The 18,208-nt window shown below is 43.3% G+C and overlaps 1 protein-coding gene across 3 annotated transcripts in view; it reads right to left on the bottom strand.

Moving 5' to 3' along the window:
- Positions 1-1,583: 1,583 nt before the first annotated feature.
- dctn1a (dynactin 1a) overlaps positions 1,584-18,208 on the bottom strand; it is a 40,256-nt gene continuing 23,631 nt past the window's right edge. For 2 of the 3 annotated variants that reach the window (XM_084404972.1, XM_084404971.1), the window contains 13 exons: positions 17,774-17,942; positions 17,625-17,693; positions 16,882-17,094; positions 13,598-13,759; positions 12,952-13,083; positions 12,536-12,661; positions 11,655-11,797; positions 11,412-11,575; positions 8,638-8,768; positions 8,367-8,565; positions 3,467-3,540; positions 3,289-3,378; positions 1,584-3,203 (listed from right to left, as the gene is read on the bottom strand). In XM_084404972.1, the coding sequence (XP_084261098.1) occupies positions 3,066-3,203; positions 3,289-3,378; positions 3,467-3,540; positions 8,367-8,565; positions 8,638-8,768; positions 11,412-11,575; positions 11,655-11,797; positions 12,536-12,661; positions 12,952-13,083; positions 13,598-13,759; positions 16,882-17,094; positions 17,625-17,693; positions 17,774-17,942 (1,810 nt within the window). In that variant the 3' untranslated portion in view covers positions 1,584-3,065. The remainder of the gene's footprint in view (positions 3,204-3,288; positions 3,379-3,466; positions 3,541-8,366; positions 8,566-8,637; positions 8,769-11,411; positions 11,576-11,654; positions 11,798-12,535; positions 12,662-12,951; positions 13,084-13,597; positions 13,760-16,881; positions 17,095-17,624; positions 17,694-17,773; positions 17,943-18,208) is intronic. The other variant, XR_014626825.1, reaches the window with a different exon arrangement.

Here is an 18,208-nt window from a genome sequence, read left to right as displayed (position 1 = left end):
GAGATTTTGTTGTTTACACGGAGACCGTTTTCAATAACTTGCACTTTGAAACCCAAGTTTGCGTTTTCAGGAACTTAAAACTCTGTTGTCGTGTAAAAAAAAAAAAAAAAACGGCCAAAACGCATAAAAGGTTTTACGTTTTTAATTGAAAACGGTGTTGTGTGAACAGACCCTTATGCCTGGTTCACACGGGACGATTTTAAAATTGTCGGCCGATTTTCCAAACCTGAGAGACCCCACACACGGGGATAAAAAAATTACGGGTCTAACGGTTTTGGTCGGACAGTATGTGGTGCGCAGCCACACGGCAAAACCAACACATCACACACGAACCGATTTGACTCCCGAGCATTCCCAGGTCAGACGGGAAATCTCGCAAAATCCCTCGAGATCAAACGTGACTTCAGAGTAAACAATCATGGCGGACGAAGAGGATGCAGTGGCGATAGTTTGTAGTTTGTTTTTAACCGAAAAAAAAAACGTTATCAAAAGAAAAGGCGATGATCTCCGACGTCCACTGGACTTTCTGGTGTGCCATGCCGCCAGCTATTTTGATTTTGTTTCCCAGTGCTTCCTTGCCGCCTTGTCACCTCGCTTTCTGATTGGCTACACGCCACAGTCCACAGGCTGCGTGCTCGTTTGTCTCCGGGGGACACAAATCGGGCCAAATAAATCCAACATGTTGGATATCCCCGATTTGAGATCGGAGCGGTCCCGACGTCCTTCCGGGCAGACGAGAGCAGTCTTAACACACCACACACGGCAGGAATATCTGATCAGATTATTTTACGATAATCGAAGCATCCTTAAGATTGTTGGAAGGGGTGAATCGGGGCTAAAATCGGCCTAATTATCCTGCCCGTGTGAACCAGGCTTTAATCTCTCATCCGAAAAGTGCACACACACACACACACACACACACACACATAAACTAATGTTAACAAATTGAACAGAATGTAAATGTAAACAGTGCAAAAAATTAATTAATAATAATAATAAGCATTGATGTTATGTGGCATTTAGAGCTTGTACAGATATGGGGAACACTTACTTTACCTTCCGAGACTTTCGTTCAGTTGTCACGTGACAGACGCAATGAACGATATCACCCATCATGGTTCACGAATGACCCATCACTAGCCTACAACCTGAACCGAACAGAACCATCAGATCACGGACAAATCGTTTCAAAAACAGTTTTTACACCTGTCAAATATTTTTGACTGCATTATAATCATTTCTCAATTCAGAATATGATCAAGATTGCGTAGGTGCATGTGTTCGGGAATTTGCCTTACATTTAAAGACACTTTTTTTTTTTTTTCAAGATTTGGTCATTTTGATGAACAAGACAGCCAGTAAAATGACCGAACTAACACTAACAGAAAGTGACCTGGGTTAGGTGTCTTTAATGATGCCATGAGCTCTCTCAGACATATTGAATGGTCAGATATTAAAAATATTCTGGGCACCATGAAACTTTTTAAAATGATCAGAAATGCTGCCGCTGGATGGAAACGTTTTACAAAAAACACTGGCAGGGAAAGAGATAAAGAGTGTGGAGAAAGAGTCAAACACTAAAATACAATTTCCCATCTTTATTGCAGTCGTCTCCATCAAGAAACATGTGAAATATGCATAAACTATTAAAAACATTGAAGCAAGTGAATAAATGTAAATCCACCAGAGATCATATTATAGTGAAGAACACACTTCTGAGTGAACACGCTTCCGAGTGAACACGCTTCCGAGTGAACACACTTCTGAGTGAACACTTCTGAGTGAACACACTTCTGAGTGAACACGCTTCTCAGTGAACACACTTCTGAGTGAACACACTTCTGAGTGAACACTTCTGAGTGAACACGCTTCTGAGTGAACACGCTTCTGAGTGAACACGCTTCCGAGTGAACACGCTTCTGAGTGAACACGCTTCTGAGTGAACACGCTTCTGAGTGAACACGCTTCCGAGTGAACACGCTTCTGAGTGAACGAACTTCTGAGTGAACACGCTTCTGAGTGAACACGCTTCTGAGTGAACACGCTTCTGAGTGAACACGCTTCTGAGTGAACACACTTCTGAGTGAACACGCTTCTGAGTGAACACACTTCTGAGTGAACACGCTTCTGAGTGAACACACTTCTCAGTGAACACACTTCTCAGTGAACACTTCTCAGTGAACACGCTTCTCAGTGAACACACTTCTGAGTGAACACGCTTCTGAGTGAACACGCTTCTGAGTGAACACACTTCTGAGTGTGATCGTCGTGGATCTCTAGCCAAGCGCTGATATATGAGTGTTACTAAACTAGCCTTCTTAGAGACTCCTCCTGGTTTCCTACAGTATTAGGAGTGAGCTTCACTAGTGTGAGTATATTAACCTCTTCACCCAATCAAGCCTTCATTCTAAACATGACAAACACACGTGAAATGTGAGACCAGTTTCTAAACCATTAGAGTAAAAAGGAAAACGAAGCATGGATGCAGAAACATTGCAAGCTTTAAGCTCAGGTGTTTGATGACAGGGATTCATGTGGAAGCGTTTCTGACACTTAAAAAGTCGCTATTACTTTTTTGATTTATTCGTCTGGCTTCCTTAATGAAAAACACAGGAGAAACGCAACTCTGGTTTGAATGGCTTCTTGAGGAGTCGATCTTTGGCTCGGTCAGTCTGAGAGCCTGATTGGTTCCTGAGGCGGCGTGAGCGTGTGATTGGCTGAGCCTGTGTTTATGTCATGAGGAGGTTGTGTGTGTGTGTTTATGTCATGAGGAGGCAGTGTGTGTGTGTTTATGTCATGAGGAGGTGGTGTGTGTGTGTGTGTGTGTGTTTATGTCATGAGGAGGCGGTGTGTGTGTGTGTGTGTGTTTATGTCATGAGGAGGCGGTGTGTGTGTGTGTGTGTTTATGTCATGAGGAGGCGGTGCACACACTGCAGCTGATGCTGGGACAGCACGAGGGAGTGTGTGTCTGTGTGTGTGTGTGTATGTCATGAGGAGGCGGTGCACACACTGCAGCTGATGCTGGGACAGCACGAGGGAGTGTGTGTCTGTGTGTGTGTGTGTGTTTATGTCATGAGGAGGCGGTGCACACACTGCAGCTGATGCTGGGACAGCACGAGGGAGTGTGTTTGCTCCTGACCGCGAGCGCAGGGGATCATCACCTTCCCCACCAGCAGCGAGCCACTCTTCTGCTCCTCTTTCGCCTGTGAGAGGATCATGGGAAGGTTAATGAGAGGATCATGGGAAGGTTCACACACTGATGTGTGTGGTGTGTGTGAGCGCTCTGACCTTGACGAACGAGGGTGACGGGAAGGTGGCGAAGTCTGACGGCACACGCGCTCCGGGCCGCTGAGACACCACGTGCTGCGACACTTCAGCCTGAAACACACACACACACACACACACACGATGAGGGAAGCGCTGACACACACCTGTGAGTGATCATCACACACACCAACACACTGACCTTCAGCTTATCCAGCGCGTCGCTGAGAGAATTCAGCCTGGCCGTCTGTTCCAGCAACTGAGCGCTCGCACTCGCTGCACACACACACTCATTTAAACGTGAGGATCAGCAGGAGGAAAGACATTTATAATCCTTCAGAAATCATTCTAATATGATGATTTGATGCTCAAGAAACATTTATGATCATTATCAGTGTTGAAACCAGCTTACAACAGCTGCTCTGTCTCGCAAATATATATATATATACACACACTGTATATATAACGAGCAACAGGTGCGATTGCACTTCAGCTTTTCGCTGAGGAGCCGAGGATTGATGTACAGGAGCTGTGGCGACGGGATGTGGCGTCTCCGTTCCCTCCTTCAGGGAACGAGGGTTACCATACGTAACTGAGGCGTTCTCTTTCAGTAGTATACTTTCTACATACGTCAACGACGACTGAGGGAATCCTGACCAAAGCGCCACGGCTGCCCTCTTCCAGTGCCCTGTGTCACAGAGTTCAAGTTTATTGTCAATTCTGCTACATGTACAGGACATACAGAGGACTGAAATTCTGTTTCCCTCAGAGCCATGGTGTAAAACACCACCAGAACACAGACAACATAACATCAGTCACTTGTTCTGTAGTAACCCAAACAGTGAGATTATTGGATAACACTGGGAAAGCTTGCCCTTTCCGTTAGGAAGGAGAACGCTGCCGAAGCCACACTCTTCCCGGAGGAGTTCTGTGGAGACGTACATAGGACTAACCCCGTAGGGCTGTTCTATACTGAAGCACTGTATAGGGAAAGACACGTGCTTCCGTAGGGTCACACATATGGCACCCGGCCTAAATCTCAAGGATTCAACGGAATATCCGATGGTGACGGAGGACTCACAGGCTTTACCCGTAGGAACTCTCTGGAGCTATAGCGCATGTCTTAGCGCAGCAAGCCGACACAAGCCGGGTCTACTCGATGTCTTCTACACGTCTGAGGCGAGAACACAGGAGACCGGCTCTACACGTAGGCTATAGGATCTAGCGAACGTGTAAGGTGTCGCCCAGCTCTACAGATATCTGTCAGAGAGCCTGAGCACGTCTCAGTGTAACCTGAGAATCACCCGGCCCGAGCTCTAGGCACGATTCGTCGACCAAAAAAGCCTGCAGGTCCTCTACCCTCTTAATGGAGGCCAGGAGCAATTTCAAGTCTACTGATCGCAAAGGCTCAAATGGGACATTCTGGAGTGCTCTGAGCACCAGAGACAGATCCCAAGAGGGTAAAGAAAGGGTGGATTTAATCTTCTCGCCCCCCTAAGGAACCTGATGACCAGGTCATGCTTCCCAACTGACTTACCCTCCACCAAGTTGTGGTGGGCTGAGATGTCGGCAGCACAGACTTTCAGGGTGGAGGGAGACAGCCTTCGCTACAACCCCTGCTGCAAGAAGGAAAGCACGGCGCTGATCGAGCATGTTCGGGGGTCTTCTCAGTCATTCGACGAATAGGTTCCACTTCAAGGCGTACACCTCTCTCGTAGACGGTGCTTGCGCTGAAGTGATGGTGTTCACTACCCCTTGAGGTAGGTCACCTAGAACCTCCGCGTCCCGTCCAGGGACCACACATGTAGTCTTCAAAGATCTGGACGTGGGTGCCACAGTGTGCCCCATCTCTGAGAAAGTCGGTCCTTCTTCAGAGGAATGGGCCACGGAGGGGCTGTCGCGAGGAGCATCAGTTCTGGGAATCAGGTCCGGGTGGGCCAATAAGGGACTACCAACAGGACCAGCTCCTCGTCCTCCCTGACCTTGCACAATGCCTGTGCTAGTAGGCTCACTGGGGGAAACGCATACTTGCGTAGGCCCCAGGGCCAGCTGTGCGCCAGTGCATCTGAACCGAGTGTTCCCTCGCTCAAAGAGTAAAACAACTTGGCAACGGCTGGTTTCTGGAGAGGCAAACAGGTCTACCTGTGCAGCTCCAACACGATGCCAGATCGTCTCTCTCCTCTCCCGTGAGTGGAGACGGTCGGGACAGCTCGCCGGCTGCACGGTTGAGCACCCCTGGAATATGAACAGCATGAAGCGACCTCAGATGCTCCTGACTCCAGAGGAGGAGATGGCAGGCGAGTTGCAACATGTGACGGGAGCGTAGACCAACTTGATGGTTGATGTACGCAACGGTCGCAGTATGGTCTGTACGGACCAGCACGTCCTTACAGTAGCCCTTAGCAGCCCGCCATCGAGGGTAGCGAGGGGGGAGTTACCAAGCCGGCGTCGGGCAGTGAAAGGTGCCGTCCACGACCTGGTAAGCTCATCATGCACGAACCAGCAAGCTCCATCGGAAGCTCCACTGGCTGCGGTGTAGTCTAGATCTCAACACCGAGATGGACATGTTCCCACAGTGAGAACATGTGTCATCCACGACAGCAGCCTCAGCGTGATGAATGCCCAGACACGTGAGATCGTGACCATCAGCCGACGCCAGAAGACGACCGCAATCAGACATCTTTAAAAAGACGTGATCTCAGCCGTGTAAGCTCTTAGAGAAAAACACCACACCAGAGCCTATTACAGCCTGTGTTTCCACTCAATCACTGTCAGCGCTGAGTTGGCAATAGCTGTGATAAAAGCTGTTGGAAATCTGCTCAGACCGCCTCGCCAACGACACGACAGGCTTCTTCTCTCTTCTTTTAGAAAACACTCTTCAGAAGATGCACACAAAGCTCGGCTCCTCAGCGAAAAGCTGAAGTGCAATTGCACCTGCTGCTAGTTATATATACAGTGTGTATATATATATGCGAGACAGAGCAGCTGTTGCAAATGATTGCACGCCAATGTGCATTGGCTCGTTTAGTTTCACTAGAAGTAGATTGGCTCTCTAGCGAGATTCCCTCAGTCATTCATTGACGTACGTCGAGAGTGTACGACTGAAAGGGAACCTGAAAAATTAAATGCATCACAGTTCCAACACAAATATGAACCCGTTTTCATTAATAATACATTGATGATAATCATAAATGTTTCTTGAGCATCAAATCATCATATTAGAGTGATTTGTGAAGGATCATGTGACACTGAAGACTGGAGCAATGATGCTGAAAATTCAGCTTTGATCACAGGAATAAATTACACTTTACTATATATTCATTTCCACCACGCAAAAAAAAAAAAAAAAAAAAAAAAAAATCGTGCTTCGGTTAATTTTAATTATGAAATACTAAATTGAAATAACATAAAATGTAATAACTATGACAAAGTCATTATGATATACTAACAGGGTTCCTTGCAGGTTTCAGTTAGTCAAATTTAAGACCTTTTTAAGACATTATAAGACCATAAAGATTGAAATTTAAGACCTACACGGCGCATTGCCAAAAAAAATTCAAATCAAAGAATTCATTTTATTTCAATGAATTCAGTAATTGAAAAAGCATTAACTTAATTTACAGATAAAGCAATCACATTAGTAACCTTCCAGACCCAACAACGCGTGTCAGAGAAAAGAACAGAATCAGATATCATTTTTTTATAGAAAATTGTACTTTGCATATTATAGGCCTACTGTAAAAAAAACACATAATTAGTTGATTTTAGTTGATCATAGTTGATCATAACTAGAGATGAAATGGCATGAACATTTCATTTAATTATTATAGTGCCAAAAATTACCACTGTTATCACAGAATCCTGTTCAAAAAGTGCTAATACTACACAATAAAATCAATTCACCAAGTTTTATGTCGAAAAAACAGCAAATAACAAATAAAATCAGCATCAATACACACTAACATAAACATTAAAATAATACGATTAAAAATGACAGCCAGATTTTAAAAGTGTCTTGCAACATGTGATATACTAACATGTACAAGTTCAAATAAAGTTGACAAAAAAGGTTTTTATAAAAAGATAAACCTCACATATTTCAGACTTTAATTTATCTTTTTGGACTCATTCTTTTTATAAAAAATGCTCTCCACAATAACAAACAAGTTTTAGTGGCTAATGGATTTCCACCGCCGAAAAACACTTGCTGTAGCTCTGTTACAAGATTTATTTACGGAGAAGAGAAAAACACCCGTAGTGTTTGGGTGCACCCGCATCCTTCATGTCTTTTTCATGTCCCTGCCCTGGGAAAAAACGAGAGCGTCGCTTCAATTATAAGCACGCTTACCGGCGCCTACATTTGAATGAACTTGAGCGCTTGAAAGACGCGGGATATGTGAACTGCCTCTTGGCGAGCGACTTCGATACTTTTTTGCTACTTTGTAATAACTTTCTGCGGCCAGCGTTTCTGGAAATGAACGAGGGTAAAATCTTTTTTAAGACCTGACTAAATGAAATTTAAGACCGCGGATGAAAATCTGGCTGTTTTTAAGACGTTTTAAGGCCTCAGAATTTAAAGTTCAGAATTTAAGACTTTTTAAGACCCCGCGGGAACCCTGTACTAAGTAATAATTATGACATTAAAAGTCACAATTTAGCCCCTTCAGACCTATTAATTTACTATTTAAAAAATTTACTGGATTTTTTTTGTCCACTGCAACTGAGGCAACATAATAATCATCATATTTTAACCATAATGTTGAACTAGTATACTAAGTCTAATAATTCGGACTTTTTGTCAATTATATTTACCAATGCATGATTATTTTTTCTTATGTAGCGGAAATGGACTTTCATAGAAAACAGCTATTTTAAACTGTAATAATATATATATATATATATATATATATATATATATATATATATAAAATAAAAAAAAATTAAAAGTGTAAACAAAACATAAAAATGTACAAACTGTAAAAATTAAAACTGTAAAAAAAATAAAAAATTAGAATTTTTTTTTTTTTTTACAAATACTATTGTACAAAACATTTAATAAAATACAAAAAATAAAAGCAGTAAACACTAGTGGGACAGATGACCTGTGCTCTTGCCGCTGATGTCCACCACTCTGAGTCCAGCGCTCATCTTCAGCAGGTTCACCAGCATCAGATCTGTCCGACGGCACAGAGACCCTGACGAAGCTCCCTCTCCCGTCTCTCCCGTCACTCCCATCACTCCCGTCATGTTCGGCACCGTCAGCGGCGGCAGCGACGACAGCTGCACACGCATCTTCTCAGCCTGAGGGCGGAGGTCAGAGGTCAGAGGTCACACCGCACCTGTGTTCACGCTGTAATGGAGGGTTATAATGACCTTCAGTCTGTAGTTCTCGCTCTTCAGCTGCTTGATGGCGAGTCGCTGCACGTCGATCTGCTGTTTGAGGAGAGGAGAGTCCACGACCTGAACCGCACCCGAGACTCCGCCCACACCGGAAGACACGCCCCCTGCAACACAACACACAACGGTTCGACACTGCAGTGTTTGTAAAGCGGGCATCAGTAGCTCAGAGTGATGGGAATCTGTGTGACCTTCCTGTCTATCTCTTGAATCACTGAAGAGACTTAAACTGCAGTTCATCGACTGGCCACTAGAGACCGGCTGCAAAAGAGAGTCAATCCCATAAACCCCCATGTTAAAATGCCCAACTTTACAGCAGAGACAAACATGTTTACAGTCTGGTGTAAAAAGTAGTTTTGGTCTATAAAGCTAATGTTGCCCTAACAAGCTAATGTTGACTGTGAGGGGGTGAATTTTTTTATAACTCATCCGTTTAAATTATATTAAGCCTTAAAGTTCTGCATAATTAAGGGCGTGGCCATTTGAGTGACAGGTGGATTGCCGCTGATGTCACTACTAGCCGTTTGTCTGCTGTCTGTTAGCGTCACGTCACGACACATTTTCAGTTTATCCGGGAGTGACGCTCTAACAAGATGGCGACGGCCGGCTCCGCCCACTTTAGGCTTCAGAAACCCTCTTCAGAAACACTACGGGTGACGTCACGCACACTACAAACATACTATATACAGTCTATGGTGTAAAAAAGAAGTAAAAACTAACAAAAAAAAGTAAAATTGTAAAAGAAATTACACACTTAAAACAATGTAAAAACTGTAAAACCTTAAAACAATGTAAAAAAAAAAAAGTACAAACTGTAAAAAAAGTAAAAACTGTAAAAAAAAACAATAATTTAAGGCGAGACACGGCAGGCAAAAACATAGATTTTCATGCAGAGGTCAGTTTTGAGATTTTGGGCTAGTTTACTCCTTCAATATGTGTTGTTTCAAGCTGATATAAAGAAAGCATTGAAAATATACATTAAAGGGGTCATATAATGCCATTTTTGTACAAGCTAATATGATTCTTTAGGGTCTAAATTAAAAGTTTGTAATATACTTTAATTAAAAATTCTCATTAGTATTGTAAGAAAACACTAATTTTACCTGGTCAAAAACAGCTCTGTTTTCAGCACGTCGTTTAAGTGCATGTGTCTTTAAATGATAATGAGCTTTGCTCACCCCGCCCCTCTGTTCTGTGCGTACACCGTTCATTATAAACGTGGGATTATGAATTATATTGAGAATGTCATACATATAGAAAACATGCTGTAATGTACCCTGAGTGTAAACCTAACGCATTCATCGTGAAGCCTGCAGCAAGGTTTGCAAATTTGCAAAGATTAATATAAATATTAATATAAAGGTTAATAAAACATTACACTCACATCTTCTGGAGGTTCAGCAGGAACACGTTGGTACCGATCCGTTTTTTCTCATTTGTGAAGCTGTCTGGTGTGAAATGATTCGCGCAAACATGAAAGCATGGACGATCGTGAGGGAATCCCCGCGTCAATCCTTTGGGCATATCGCTTCAAAAACAAAACTCAGCCACTGCATCTTCAACGGTTCGGATTTAGGAACATTCAAATGACTGCTGTGTTCCTTATTACACCGAAGAACTCAACACCACAATCGCAGACGCCATTCTGCTCCAGTGAGGGTATCAACAGTGACGCGCGAACTATGATGACAGAGAGCTCGCTCACGAGCGAGGGCGGGTCTGTATTGAAACGCTGCACTGTCAATCACCCATCGTGGGAGGGGCGTCGATATTGTGACGTCACAATATCGAACGGCTTGATTTCAGAGAGGGTCAAACATATAAGGAGATTAAAAAAAAAACCACTGGATGGATTTTTATCATTTTATGATGGTTGTGTACAGGCACTACCAACACACATTTCAGTACAATCCACTTGTAAAAGTGCATGTACCATTATATGACCCCTTTAAGATGTTTATTTTATTACATTTTGTTTACTAACGGCAGTAAGTTTCTCCCGAATTTACCAGGAAGTTAGCATTCCAACGCGACATGCACAACGCTATGTAACCCAAATATGGGCATTTCCTTTCTATCAGTAACCAATCGTGAATGTCCAAAGGGGGATTTAAAGCTAACGACGAAATCTCATTTAGAGCGATTTAACTCTTTAACTGCCGTTTTCTCAAAATGAGCTTTTCATTCTCCAGTACAAACATCTCAGCCTATGTGGCACCTGTGTACACCAAACTCTCCAGTTATACACTTAGCAGTATTCTGAAGATATTTTCAGAGGGATTTGTTAATAAATCATTCCTGGCCTGATTTATGTGACATTTTAATCAAATTTTTTTGGCGAAAATCTTTTTTTTAGGCTATGGACAATATATTTCGATTTCCTAGGTAGCATATATCCTGAATTTGTTTTTCATATTGTGTGTAAACAAAATGAAAGAATAATTTTGTACCTGGCTTTATCATATGTTCAGATCTATCTACCGAAAATATATGCAAAATCGCACATATTTAATGAGATAATGCCTAATTTGCATAAGTAAACATACACATTTCTAAAACTTGTAATACTTTAATTCGTGTAAGTAATCAACTGAGGAAGTTTCATGGTGATATCTATTATTTTTAAATTTTACTCTATTCACCTGTAGTGTCTCGCCTTAAAAAGTTAAAAAACTGTAAAAAAGTACAAACTGTAAAAAAAAAGAAGTACAAACTGTAAAAAAAAGTGTAAAACTGTAAAAGTGCCGTACCTGCGACGGTTCCAGTGACGATGGAGGCGATGCCAGACGCCGGCGGCCCACGCACGCCTTCGCCAGCTCGTGATTGGCTGCTGATCCTCTGCTTTAGCTCCGCCTTCTCTGACTCCAGCTGATCGATATCCGCCTGTAGCGCGTCCATGGTCTCCTCAAACTCCCTGCAGAATCAGACATGCATTAATACGGTGTCAGTTCATTCGCTGTGAGATCATGTGATATCCGATGGCGAACTCGCACTTCTCCTTCTTCTTCAGGAGACTGAGCGCCTCGTCTAGTTTGGTCTGGATCTTCTCCACGCGCTCGTCTGCGTCTTTGGTTGACGTGTCCAGCTTCTTCTCCAGCAGACTCAGACGAACACTGGCCTCGCTCAACTCCTCGCCCTGAGCCAGACAACACAAACACACACACACACACTTACTCACACACTGTTATATAGAGTTAAACCAACTTGTATTCAGACTCCTTCAACATTCCTCACATTATCAGTTTATTCGCTATAGTTTAGAAAATGGTAATAAAATATGAGCAGAACTCAGTTGATATCTGACTGGTTTTGTCCGTCCTTCTGTTAGACTGTCTCACACATGAATTATGTTGAATATCTGTCAGCTGTTAAATTTAACTACACAATTAGATAATACCAGTTTAGCTCAACCAATCACCAAGCAATGCTTCATTGTGTTCAGTCTGTGTGTAAAAAGAGCATTAGCAATTAAAGACAAAACACACTTCAGCAAAACATGATCAGCTCAAAGTGTCCCAATCATTTTTGGCCCCAAATGTCACTGGTAGGGTTAGGTTATGTCACTGGTAGGGTTAGGGTTAGGTTATGTCACTGGTAGTCTCTGTGTGAAGTATATTAGGGTATAATATGTCTCAGTTTACTTAATTTTGCTCTCCTCACTTACAGAAATGAACTATAGTGTCCTGATCACACTAGTGAACTATATCACACATGATATCCGGTGTCAGGTATAACTGTAACTATCTCTGTGAGAAATGTTGAAGGTGTCTGAATACATTTTGGTTTGACTGTAAATATATTGAGATTATTATATTGAATTCTAACATTTCTTGCGTATTAAAGATGGAGAGCCGAACACAGAGTGACCCCTGACCTTGATCTTGAGGGATTTCTTCAGCTCTTTGATGACGGTCTCTCGATCCTCCAGTTTATTTCCCAAACCCTCGGCGTCCGTCATCTCGGCTCTCACCGCAGCCGCACGCAGCTCCACCGGCGGACGCTGACACACACACACACACACACACACACACAACAGATGAGATGGGCAGGTTTAGGGGTCGGGTTAGTGTGTGTGTGAGTGTGAGAGTGAGTGTGTGTGTGTGTGTGAGAGTGAGTGAGTGTGTGTGTGAGTGAGTGTGTGTGTGAGAGTGAGTGAGTGAGTGTGTGTGTGTGTGTGTGTGAGAGAGTGAGTGAGTGTGTGTGTGTGTGTGTGTGTGTGTGTGTGTGTGAGTGAGTGTGTGTGAGAGTGAGTGAGTGTGTGTGAGAGTGAGTGAGTGTGTGTGTGTGTACCGGGCGCTGTGGTCTCTCGGCGTCGTACTCTCCCTCCTGCATGGCGGTGGCCATCTTGTTCATGGTGGCGATGACGGCGCTGCAGGACTGGCGTAAACACTCGTACGCATCGAGTCCGTGAGAGCCGTACACCTGCCGTCAAGCGTTATTAAAGTAAACACAGTAATCAAAAAAGAACAAATAAAAACAACAAATAGACACAACTGAACAAAGATACGATTGAAATAAACAGTGTTTTAAGATTTTCAGGTATTCAGGTTCAGAAACTGTAATCAAATGTAAAATAACACTTTATAAATAAAATATACATTAGAAATATAGTTACAAAAGTTATTCAGTGAAGAACGAGTGAATTTTCTCTGTCTTGTGTAGTTTGATTAGTGTTATTATAGAGCAGGAATATTAGGCTGCTGTCACTTTAAGAGCTGCACGAATCCAATATACTGTTACGTGTGTGTGTGTGTGTGTGTGTGTATGTGCAGCACTGAAAACTGTTTATACTGTTTACAGTCATATCGAGATGCTCACAGAGGAATCGAAATGTACATTGTATAACAAGTATCCGATTCCCAGGCCTAACTGTTACTGTAACAGAGCGGCGAGTGTGAGACGATGATGATGCTGATGATGCGTGCGGGTCCTGTACCTGCTCCACTGCTTTAAATGTCACGTCCTCGAGTGTGAGAGCCGCCAGTCCCTCGGTCTCGGGCATCGGCGCGATCATCTGAGCCCCGGCCGCCGCCACCTCCTGCAGGACGGCCACCACGCGGGTCAGGTGCTTCCTGCAGTCCGCCAGCGCCTCACACACCTGCAACACACACTCACCATGAGGAGCGTCGACACCAGAGCATGTGAGCGGAGTGGAGCGGTGAGAATCTCCGCTCATCGTTCACTGAACTGTTCACCCTTCCGCTCCCCCGCTCAAAGCTACATCAGGCCGCTCCGCTCATTTTCGCTCAGAGCTCAATGCAGTTTGCTTCGCGCTCCACTCAAATCACCCCCGCTCGCTCCAAAAAAGGAAAAAAATCTACATGCATATCACTTGTAGCGGTCCCCAACCTTTTTTGCGCCACGGACCGGTTTAAAAATCAGACAATATCAGACACGGACCGGCCTTCAAGGTGTGTGGCGGATAAATACAACAAAAATGATTAAAATGATACGACTGGCATAAAAACTGGGGTATTTTTTTTTATAGCCTATAATAATAAACGTGAATCCAATGTGTAGGCTTACTCGCAACTTTATTAACAGCGTCCTCTAACATCGCGCAGGCAAATGAGAAAGTCTGAAAACAAACAAAATGCCCCCAAAAGAAAAAAATCTCTATGTTTTCAGTGCTGATGCGTTCACGTAACATGTAAGGGCACCTAAAAGCTGTCACAACGAACCGGCAAAATGATTATGAATATGTAAAATATAGCAGAAGACATTTTAATTTTTTTTATGTCTGTCGGCTGGAAAGATGCTGACTCGTGATCTTCGCAGTAGTGAACGCGCCTGAGAGAAATGCACATTTCATACGGGAGAGCAGTCTGTTTTCTTTCGTTTTAAATTGTTCTGTTTAAAAGTAGACATTTCAAGCTTTATATATATGTCTCAGGTGTGTGAGGCAAGTAGGCTATACGCTGGTTCATTCATGAGACAAACTCCAGGTTCACGCCGGCGCCTTCGTATCGTGGTTATCTATTTTCTAATATATTTACTTCTTATTAAATCCAGACAATTGGTTGATGAAACCTTGATTAAAATTAAGATACAATTAATACAAAACGAAATTAAATTTAAAGACAGGCTTTGTGCTTTCTGTTTGAGGTCTGAGTGAAAGTTTTAAAGCAGTCTTAGTGCCGCTTTCAGAGCGCTCACGTCCGTAACGGAGAACTGTCCCGTCCATAATTTTTTTTTATTTATTTTTTTTTTTTATATAAATTTCTAAATAAATGTGACTTATAGTCCAGTGCGAGGCTAGGCCTATGTTTTTTCTTCTTCATGGCGCATTTTTTGACTGATGCGCCTTATAGGCTACTCCGGAGCGACTTATATTGATAGGCTACACCTGTATGAATTCTCATTTTACTTTTTGAACTCCATTATTGAGCCGAGTTTTGCCTGAAAATAGTCTACTGTTGATGACTGTGCAAGACAAATGGATTCAGGGTCAGGCTTGACTGAGCATGCTTCAGACTCGTGGTGTGAGCGGAGCGGAGCGAAATTGGAGCGGGAAATCCTCCGTCCTTTTGAAATTGCCGCTCTGCGCTCTGTCCAAGATCCGCTCGCTCCCGCTCCACTCCGCTCACATGCTCTGGTCGACACACACTGAGAAGCGCCACTCTGAGGACACTAGTGTGCGGTAGGGCTGTCAAAGCGGCTGAAAAGCTAAATCCGAATATCTTTCGTAAATATTGGCAAAATGTAATGTTACAGAAAAAAAGTGCTGTATTGTCTCCTCTGCCCACAAGAGGGCGCAAGCGAGCGATAAGCAAATATAAACCAAATCAAGCATCGCATCTTTTATTGAAATGAAATGACATTCACTTTTGAAACAACTGTTCTTAAAGGGTCATGACACCCCCCTCTTTCAGCTCAAGTCTAGCTCACAATCTTTTTGAAAAATGCAACTTAATTGGGCGTGGTGGCTGTGAGAAGAAGGGCGGGGAGTGGGTGTGGTGTGGTATGGCACGGCAGGGGGGAGGGTGGAAACTGTCATCGCCAGTGGCCCAAGCATGCATATCATACGACTGTCACTAGAAATCAGTGGTAAAACGTGAGGAAATGCTAGATTTTTTTATAGCTGGCAAAGTTATAGTCTAATGAAATACACTGACACCTTATAATTGTATTTAAAACATATAAATGCACATGTATATGTATAATTATGTCATTATAAAATATATATTTGTTTATATACACACTATAAATGCATATATTTGAAAATAAAATAAAAATGTGCAAAAAAAAAAAAAAAACCGTTCCGCACACAGCCTCGATCTACGCGCCCACTAAACCCACATAATAAAGATGGGCAGTGACAGAAATTTGCACAAATTAAGCATACGTTCCATACAATTGTGGTATTATCGAAATATCTAAATTTTAATAACGAGTGATTATTTAACAAAAGGCAAGTAAAACGGTCAGGGTTACATTTTAGACACACACACACACACACACCTCTGAAGCGATAGAAAAGTCCTCGGGACCGCATCACTCGCAAGACGAAACCTGCATTGCTGTACAAGGCCGAAGTCCACCATTCTCCAGTTGTACGGTTGCTATAGACACATAGTTTAGATGTGTCCGTGGTTGATGGCCGGAGTCTAGCCCGGGCAGCATCGTGAGGAAAGATGCACTGGAACTTTTGCACCACGAAAACAAACGCGCGTCCCATCATTACCTCTCTCATCTACTACGCGATATCATAGTTTGACATGTCTGTCATTGGAAAGATCCACGTGGTGTCATGAATAATTAATAGAAGTGTCTTCTCATTGGATAAAAAACTCAGTCTCATTAATAATTATGAGACACCGATGAGTCATCAAAGTACTATCATGCTCTGCCACGTCACACACGATGAAGATTTTAAACCCGGAAGATGAAAATAGCGTATAAAAACAAAATTGAACCATTTTCCCCCTACTATTAAATCTAACAGATGCTAACATTGTCTTCAATGGTGTTCAACACACATACCTCTGTTAAAATCTCAGAAATTTTGGTTTAGGGTGTCATGACCCTTTAAAAGTGCACTGTGTGGATTCTAGCGGCATCTAGTGGTGAGGTTGTGAATTACACACAACAGAAGTTACAAAACAAAATAAAAAACCGCGTCAGTTACGTCATCATCATGTCTTGCGCGCCTCTTGACACACCAAACATTCGAATGCACGTTTTGTTTTTCTTCCACGATGTTTCTGTGCCCTAGCGTACCTGAGGCTGGAAGCTGAGCGCGGCAGGGATCCCAGGGGCATCGGTTCCAGGCATCCGCCGCCGGATCTTCTTGCAGAACTGCCGAATGTCCCCGCAGGAAGTGTCCAGGTCCCTCAGGAGCACCGTAAGCCCCGCCCCTTCCTGTCCCGCCTGCAGGAACGCCCGCAGACGCCCGACCTCTGACCCCACGCAGTCCAGCGCGCTCTGGGTGAACTACAGGCACAGATGATCACACACACACACTCACAAACCTTCACTTATAGCAGAGGTGTTATCGTTATCAAAACTGAACTATTACTAGAATAAACCTGAAATAGAATAAAACATGAATATGAGATGAAAAAGTAGAAAAAAGAACTAAACAGGATAAAAATATTTTGCTTCTTGAAATAAAATAAGCTAGTTTTAGTTTGACGAAGTAATAAAACTCCTAAACCTAAAGCTGAAATAAAAATGAACAAGAACTTTATAGGCATTTAAAAGTGACAAAAAACCTAAAATTATAATATACATAAAAATATGCTCAGTCAGAAACAACTAGAGCAGAGCAATTCTGGTGCAGGTGATTGACTTCTGACTCAGTGATTGGCTGATGCAGGTGATGATGTAGGTAAGTCTGACTCTCTTTAATGATTGGCTGTGATGCAGGTGGGTCTGACTCAATGGTTCACTGTGATGTGGGTGATGATGCAGGTGACTGACTCAGTGATTGGCTGATGCAGGTGATGATGTCAGTGACGCACCTTGATGTGGTCGGCCAGCTGTGTGCTGCAGTCCTCAGGCTGTTCGGACAGGTGAACGCTGTACAGTTGCTGCAAGAACAAACATTCAGCACTGAAACACACACTACACTGATCACATGTGTAATATATGTGTGTGTGTGTGCGCGCACCTGGTAGAATCTGATGGCTTTGGTGAGCGGCTCCACCAGCACGGTCTCGTCGAGCTGGTCTTTGTGAAGCAGGTCGATGAGGAAGTCCAGCGAGCGCTCGTGAACGCTCATCTCCGAGTACAGCGTGCCCAAGCGCTTGTACACCTCCACCCCGCACTGGCTCAGAGCGCTGGCAAACACACACACATATGAGTCTACATCCTTTACGGTCAGGGGTCTTCTTCAGAAAAGAAGATATCAGGAACACTTCACAATAAGATTTAAGACCCAGTAATCTCTGTTGTAAATGCATTCATGCCTTCAGTAATCAGTCTGTAGATACTAGGGGTGGCACGGTTCACAAAACCCATGGTTCGGTTCGTATCACGGTTTTAGGGTCACGGTTTTCGGTTCTGTACGGTTCATGTTGTTGTTTTTTCTTTTAATCTTTAACAC

Source organism: Rutilus rutilus (assembly GCF_951802725.1).
Source record: "Rutilus rutilus genome assembly, chromosome: 3".
NCBI classification, from domain to species: Eukaryota; Metazoa; Chordata; class Actinopteri; order Cypriniformes; family Leuciscidae; genus Rutilus; species Rutilus rutilus.
This window is presented reverse-complemented; position numbering and strand designations above follow the sequence as displayed.